At 34.7% G+C, this 8,376-nt stretch overlaps 1 protein-coding gene across 1 annotated transcript in view; it reads left to right on the plus strand.

Moving 5' to 3' along the window:
* Mnat1 (MNAT1 component of CDK activating kinase) overlaps positions 1-8,376 on the plus strand; it is a 154,787-nt gene that overhangs the window by 105,664 nt on the left and 40,747 nt on the right. Inside the window, exon 7 of the mRNA XM_031357238.1 lies at positions 2,154-2,275. Coding sequence (XP_031213098.1) covers positions 2,154-2,275 — 122 coding nt within the window. The remainder of the gene's footprint in view (positions 1-2,153; positions 2,276-8,376) is intronic.

Here is an 8,376-nt window from a genome sequence, read left to right on the forward strand (position 1 = left end):
AAGCAGTAAGGGAAAAAGGTCAAGTAACATATAAAGGCAGGCCTGTCAGAATTATACCAGACTTCTCATCAAGGCTATGAAAGGTAGAAGATCCTGGGCAGATGTCATAGAGACCCTACAAGAACAAAAATGCCAGCCCAGGCCTTATACCCAGCAAGACTCTCAATTACCATAGATGGAGAAAACAAGATATTCCATGAAAAAACAAAATTTATACAATATCTTTCCACAAATCCAGCCCTACAAAGGATAATAGATGGAAAACATCAACATAAGGAGCAAAACTACACCCTAGAAGAAGCAAGAAAATCTTTCAACAAATCCACACAAACCTAATTCCACCTCTTACAACAAAACCAACAGGAAGTAAAAATTACTTTTTAAAAATATCTTAATATGAAAATTAATATTACCAACATAACTTAATCAATTGAAATCTAAAAATATGAGGAATTAGAAATTTGTTGACTGTCATCCAATGGTCTCTCTAATTTAGTGATTGGAGAAATGGTCCCACTATTATACAATCCATATGCACTTTCAGCTTGTTTGTTTGTGACAATGTCTTGCTGTGTACAACATAATGGTCTTGAGATCTTGCTTCTCTTATCTCAGCCTCTCTATTAATATTATTGTTTATTTCATGTTTTTACACTCTATTATGGTTTTTAGAACTGCTTACATATTTTAAAAGTATTTATATACCCAAAGGAAATGTAGACAATTAAATTGGGATAGGGTTTGTAAGGGAACAACAAAGAGTAAGACTGAATGCTTTGCTTGACGTTTGTAACTCTTGTATCAAGTTACCACAGTAAGAGCCAAGATTTTAAGCTATGCTAAATGTAAACAAACAAACAAAAACACTTTGTATATTTGTGTTCATTTAAGGAAATATTAGTAGTGATGTATTATTTTGAAATATACAGTTAATATGTTTGGAGTTATTTAAAATTTATATTGAGAAAAATGTATTTTCAGTATTGCCATAGACAAGCATCTACATAAGACTGTTAGATTGATTGTTGTTTTATATCAAACAACTTTTATAATACTTCTTTTTCTTGATATAAAATTTTATAAATTTTAAAGAATATGACAAAAAAAGATATTATAGGCATTGAAGGAGGTCTCTGGGAGGAGTTGGGGTACAAAAGGAAAACAAGAATGTGATTTAATTCTATTTACTTAAAATGTTTTTAAATGTTAACAAATTCAGATAAATTGAAATCATGTAACTTTTTAAATAAATAAATAAATAAATAAATAAAAGACTCATACATCAAAAAAAAAAAAAAATTTGTTGGATCCTGTAGAGATGTCTAAAATCCCAGCACTTGGGAGGCAGAACAATGAAAAGTTCCAGAACAGCCCAGACCCCATGAGACTCTAGCTCAAAACAACAAAAATTCCAACAGTGTTAAAAATATGTATGGGAAAGCAAGGTCTTAGTGTGTACTCCAGAACTAAATCTTGTAAGTTTGTTGTGACCCTTCTACATTTTTTTTCTCAAGAGGATATATGCCATTCACATATGTATGTATATTTTTGTAAAATTGGGGTATTTTCTATACAATAAATACTCTGCAATTTGATTCACGCATAAAGAGAGAAAGAAAGAAAGAAAGAAAGAAAGAAAGAAAGAAAGAAAGAAAGAAAGAAAAAGAAAGAAGGAAAATATAAGGCTGGACTGTACTTCTATCTTGCTCAGTTCTATTGATAATAAACAATAATACTGATTAAAGCAAAATTTATATTTAATGGTGGATTTCATGTTCTTTCATTAAATTATCTCAATTATAGAATGTGTTTTATGATGGTAATCCATTATACTCATAGATTAATAACACTAATAGCTAATTTTTTTTAGTTTTTAAAAGACTTTATTTTACATTTTTAATTATTTGTCCATGTATGTATGTATTAGTGTGTGGGAATACCTGTGAGTGCTCTGTCTCCAGAGACCAGCAAAGGGTGCTGAATCCTCGGGAACTTGGGCTACAGGTAGTTGTGAGCTGCCCATCACCGGGATCTGAACTACCTTCCACAAGAGCGGTCATTGGCACCGCTAAGCCATCTCTCTAGTCATCTCTAAAATTACTACAAATAGCAATATGAAAATATTATTAAAATGTACTTTATTTCTCTTATAGGGTCAACAGATTTCATTAGCACCAATCCAAAAGCTGGAAGAAGCTCTCTATGAATACCAGCCCCTGCAGATAGAGACCTGTGGACCCCAAGTCCCTGAGCAAGAGTTGTTAGGAAGACTTGGGTAAGCCTTGGAAGCTCTTTCCTGGTTTTTAGGGTTTTATTTATAGAACTTAATCCTGTTTTGTAAATTTAAGTAATGCTTATTCTAAGTTAAGTTTTATTCAATATATTGACTTTTCAGTGTCTTCACTAGGTTCTTGAGATCAGGACTGTAATGCAGGCATTCTCTTTCTTAGGCTGTCTTTGGCAGACATATTTGAAGTGGCCATTTTAGCTTACCACTTGCTTCTTTGAATCAAAGATTAATTACCTTTGTAAATAATAAGCCAGTGAAAATAGGGATTCAGTACCTTTCTATAAAAAATAATAGATTTAGTCACTGTCTTCTATCTATGTTGAAACTAGACTTTTGTGAACTGAGCTATGAAACATGTTTTCAGTAGGTATAATGTAAGACTGGACAGTGGCTAGCAGTTGTAGTGTATGTTTCCTTTTGCGAAATGAACTTGAGATCATGGCATTTGTAAGCGATAATGATAGTCTGTCATGGGCGCAAATGAAGTATATATGTATATACTCTTTAGAAGGCCAGACACAGATGATGCTGAATGAAGATAATCATTTTTTTGTTTGTCCTTTTCAGTGTAAACTATTGAATATGGGCTGGTTCAGAAATTGTTTTTCTTAACAAAAGAATATGAAATACAAACAATGTATAAAATGAGGCCAAGTAATTAAAATTAAAGACTATAGTAGAAATAAGAAATAGCAAACATATAATAAAACCTACATGTGTCCTCAAGTTAAAACCAACACCTTGAAGATGTTGTATAATATTCTACATATAATTATTGAGGTTCTAAGGTAGACCTAAAGTGAAAATGGCGTATTATTTGATTATCCACTGTTTTAGTTAAGGTTTTACTGTTGTAAAGAGACACCATGACCAAGGCAAGTCTTATAAAGGACAACATTTAACTGGGGCTGTCTTACAGGTTCAGAGGTTCAGTCCATTATCATCAAGGTGAGAGCAGGGCAGCATCCAGGCAGGCATAGTGCAGAAGGAGCTGAGAGTTCTGTGTCTTCATCTGAAGGCTGCTAGCAGAATACTGATTTTGGCAGCTAGGTCTAGGGTATTAAAGCCCACACCCACAGTGACACACCTACTCTAACAAAACCACACCTACTCCAACAAGGCCACACCTCCAAATAGTGTCATTCCCTGGGCCAAGCAAACACAAACCATCACATCCTCTATTGGGAGCCTCTTAAGGAATGGGAGCCTCTGTATTCTCTTAAAGTCTTATGACCTCTAAATATGAAGCCAACAAAAAAAAATAGAACTCTAAAATATCCCTTGAGACAGCAAATTTATTTATACTTTCCTGTATGCTACATGTTTTACAGCATGAGGACATAAGGTATACATGCATTTTTAGAGGAGTGTGTCTGCGCATGTGTGTGTGCAGCTGCATATACACATGTGTGTTCATGTGTATATAGAGTGGTGCTATTCTTCAGAAGCCATCAACTTTGTCTTTTGAGATAGGATAGCTCACTGGGACCTGGGCATCACTGATCAGACTAACCTGCATCACCTCTGCAGTGGGATTACTAGCCTGTAGCACCTCTGGACTTTTGCATTGGTTTTAGTGATTGCACTCAGATACCCATGTGTGTATGGCAAGCACTTCACTCACTGAGAAATTATCCTTCTAGCCCCTAGAATATTATATTTTATGACATAGAAAAGTTACATGTAGCATAGACATTGGTTTAGAAAACTTTGGCTGAATTACCAACAGCCAGAACTATCATTTTAATCTCTTCATAGAACCTTTAAAGTCAGGAAAGATTAAGTATTTAAAACAGTCCCTCCTCTGTTAAAGAGCTTTACATTTTCTTATAAATTTGTTATAAAAACTACATTTATGAGATCATGGAAATGATCATAAATAATAGAAGTGCATTTTTGGGTTTATTACATGGAAAATTAAAGTAGTTTGGGTTAAAAATATTTATTTATTGAGAGAGAGGTTGAGAGAGAGGAGGGGGGGAGAGAGAGAGAGGGAAAGAGGGAGGGAGGGGGAGAGAAAGGGGGGGAAGGAGAGAGAGAGAGAAAATACCGTGTACCATGGTACCATGGGGCTCATGTGGAGGTGTGTGTCGGGGTGTCAGTTCTCTTCTTCTACCACATGGGTTTGAATTTAGCTTGTTAGCCTCTGAGCCATTGATTGGCCTCAGAGTAAAGGACAGGATGGAGAAGAAAGTTCACTATTGTCACAGGAATAAGTAGCTATTCAACCTAACCAAAGTAAACAATAAGTTCATAGGAATTGTAATTCGGACAAAGAAGATGGCTCAACAGTTAAAGAGCTTGCTTCCTGTGCATGAAGTCTAGAGTTAGGACTCTTGGACACCTCATAAATGCAGGTGGGTGTGGTAACCCATTTGAAATTCTAGTCTCAGCTGGTAGAGATAAGGGATCCCTGAGCAAGCTGACTAATGGGACTAGCTATATTGGCAAGCTCTGGAGCTGATCTCATAATGAGAGACCCTACTACTGAATACAGTGGAGGAATGATAGTGGATAATTTTTAACATCAACATTTGACCTCCACATATATGAATACCCACATGCAAACATTCACACATACACACATACACACACATATATATATACATACATACATATACACACACATCATGTGCCCCCATGAAAATGGAAAGAGAAAATGCTTAATAAAAGGTAGGAAAAGGAAATAAATAAGAAATAGAAAAAATAGACAATAGCCTGACAATAGAAATAATCTTAATTATATCATGTATTAAATAATGTGCGGCCTAAAGAGATGGCTCAGCAGTTAGAGCACTTGTAGCTCTTGCAGAGGACCCTTGTTTGGTTCCCAGTGCCCACATTGGATTGTGAGCCACACACCTGTAAAGCTGGTGTCTAGGTACTGAACACAAGAGGTGTATGTACATACATTCATGTACACACACATGCACATGAGATTAATAAACAAAATGGAATGTAAATGTAAAAGTTTAAATATTGTTAACTAGGCAATAGAAATTTCTAAAATGCTATAAATGCTGTAGGTCTATGCTGTCCCGTGTGGTTACCACTGGTCACTTTCTACTGAGCACTTACAATGTACATAGTGTGAAGAACTCAATTGAAAACATTGAATTTTATTAAATGTTAAGAGTTTGAGTTTGTTTGATCTACATTCTGTTGTTCTTATTTTGCAATGACCTTAACTAGTATCTCTTCATGTGTTTCTTCTTCCTTATGTTCTGTTTTTCTCCTCCACCTCTGGTTTCAGATGTTAGACCCTTTAAAGGACCTGTTTCTTAGGTGAGGTAACAGACATACACAGTAGGCTGTCTTAAGAAATTGGCTGGACAATTTAGTGTTATTAAGTTATTTCATATTGCTGTGTAACCAATCATCTACACTCATTATCTCTAGAACTTTTTGTTTTGTAATGCTGAAACTGTGTTAGACATGACTCCTTAATACCCCTTCTTCCCAGTGCCTTTTTGTCTCCTAGATCTGACAACTCTAGATATCTCATAAAATGGAATTACATAGGACCTCTCTTTAGTGAATGTTGTAAACTAGGCAGTAGAACTAAGCTCATATCACAGCATTATATCCTCAGATGTGTGTCCTGTTGAAGAGTATATCAGGCCATTTCAGGTTAAATAACGGCATGCAGTATGTTCATACCACTTTTATTCCTCCATCTCTCTGTGGACATATGAGTGGTGTCTATCTCTTGGTTAAAACAAATAGTGTGGCTGTGGGGCTGGGTTTTCCAATAGGGTATTCACAAACGGGCTTGCTTTTACTGATTTTAGATAGAGATCCGAAGTAAGGTTTCAGGTCACTGGATAGTTCAGTTTTTAGTTTTTGTATGAGGAACCTCCACACTGTTCTCCAACAAAGCTGAGTTGTTTTTCCCTAAGTAGGAATAGAGTACCAGTGTTCCGTTTTTCCTTAGTTCTACAAACACTTTGTTTAAATGGTAATTGAATTAATTTAGATGGGCACTGATTGTAGTCGAGCAGTGGGCATTTCCTAGGTGACTAGTAATGTTGAGTATCTTTTCAAGTATTTAGTGGCTGTGTATACATCTTCTTACAAAACATTTTATTATCATTATGTGTTCACATACATGTGCGTGCATACCTGCTTCCTTTATTTTTCTAGATAGTTGTTTAAAGTAGTATATATAAAAGGCTGAATCTCAGTTCTTAAATTTGTTTTAAATGGATTAGTTCAGGTTTCTGTTAATGAAATAATTGATAGTAGTCTAAAATGCCTTAAAGCACTATCACTTAAAATAAGATGTTATTTAGCAGCTTCATTAAAGAACAATTTACACATTCCTGCTTTACACGTATGTTTGCATGAGTTTTGACAAGTACATATCATACACAGCCAGGACCACAGTCACAACATTGACTGTATTGCCTGCTGTCACTGTGGTTGTGGTTTTTCCTAGAAAAAAAGAATTTTAACTATTGATTATATTTGAAATTCTGCAAGGGAGAGTGTGACATACTATGTATACTTTGGACAAGGGCTTTGCCTGTTGAAAGTAATATGTGACTTGCTTGCTCAACAACAAACAAACAGTGTTTTAAGTTTACTTCTCACACTACTCATTTCAGTTAATATAGTAGTTTTACAGAGTTTTGCATCTAAAAGCAAAGAAAAACCCCAGGCAGACACAAACATCACAAATTACAGTTTTTATATGTATTAACATAATCTATATTATACTTGGTTATAATTGTTGAAGTATTTCTAAGCTAGCTTGGGCTCTCTCTCTCTCCCTCTCTCTCCTGTTTCACTCACTCATATCTGTTTTTGTTGGTATTTGAATTAAATGTCAACTTAGAAATCAGTGTGAACTTTGTGCTTTAGCTGCTGCTCTGGCTGTAGTCTGGTATGCTTTAAGTCTCTTTTTATGCAATCATGGAAAAATATGTTTCCGCTTGAAGCAGTTGTCAAACAAGCGTCTTTCATCAACAGTCAGACACAGGGCAGCTGAATGAAGCTGTTTAGTCTAGAGTAAATGCTCACGAGACTGCAAGGTCGCTGAGGAAATGTAATTATGCAGTCTGTCTCAGAGTCATAGTTTTGTAGTTAAGACTTTAACAATATTAAATCATAATGCTAATTAAAATATGTAATGAGATATATTCTAAAATTAATCTCAGAAAAGCAGCTTCAAATACAATAAATTATCACAGTGATATACAGTTGGTTTTATTTTTTTAAATAGGATTCCAAAGGAGCAAGTTCAGTTTACTGTTGGAACTTGGTTATTTATTCTTTCCCAAATTGCTATAAAATTTGTTAGACCCTATAGACCGTATATAAGATTGTCTCCATTGAAAAATGAAACTTTCTAGTCTTTTCAGGGTTTTGAGAAACTGAATTTTTAGTAATAGCATTGTTTTGTTTCTAGTTTGCCTATCACTCAGCAGGTCTTTATGGTATATTTACTGTAGGGCAGTTATACTTTTGGGTGCCAAGAAAATACCAGGGAACAAAACAGAAGAAAATGCCTCTTAATATTCTTGTCTAAAATAACAATAAAAATACATTCTCAAATCTGCTAGTTTAGCCAGAGTTCTCTAAGTGACAAAAAGACCAAATAGAATATAGTGGTATTTAAGATGGAGTCTGTTCTGGGAATTGGCTCATCTCATGGTGGATACATGAACTGTCTGCAAGAGGAACCAGAGTGCTCCTGATAGAACTCACTGAGTCTTCAGACCTGGGAACAGTGGCAGTGGATGGGAAAATGAATATTGTATCGTGTAGGCTAAGTCTAGATTTCAGATTTATTTTAACAATTTTGAGGTTTTTATTATACCTGGCTTTTTTTGCATTTCTGTGTCAAGATGTGGTATGAAACCAGAATTCTAAATATACAAATTATAATGTCTAGCTTTTACTATTATCTTTTACTCCTTTTGTGATATCTTTTACTTTTTTGTGATTTGGTACATTGTAAATTATAAATTGCTTTTAATATGTCTCAAGAGATGATTGCCATCTTTTCTATAATTATAAGAGACTCATTTTTTAGATTTATGAGCATCAGTTAAAAGGATCAATCCAATTAATTGTTCTTTTTT

Source organism: Mastomys coucha, unplaced genomic scaffold (genome assembly GCF_008632895.1).
Source record: "Mastomys coucha isolate ucsf_1 unplaced genomic scaffold, UCSF_Mcou_1 pScaffold6, whole genome shotgun sequence".
Lineage (NCBI taxonomy): Eukaryota > Metazoa > Chordata > Mammalia > Rodentia > Muridae > Mastomys > Mastomys coucha.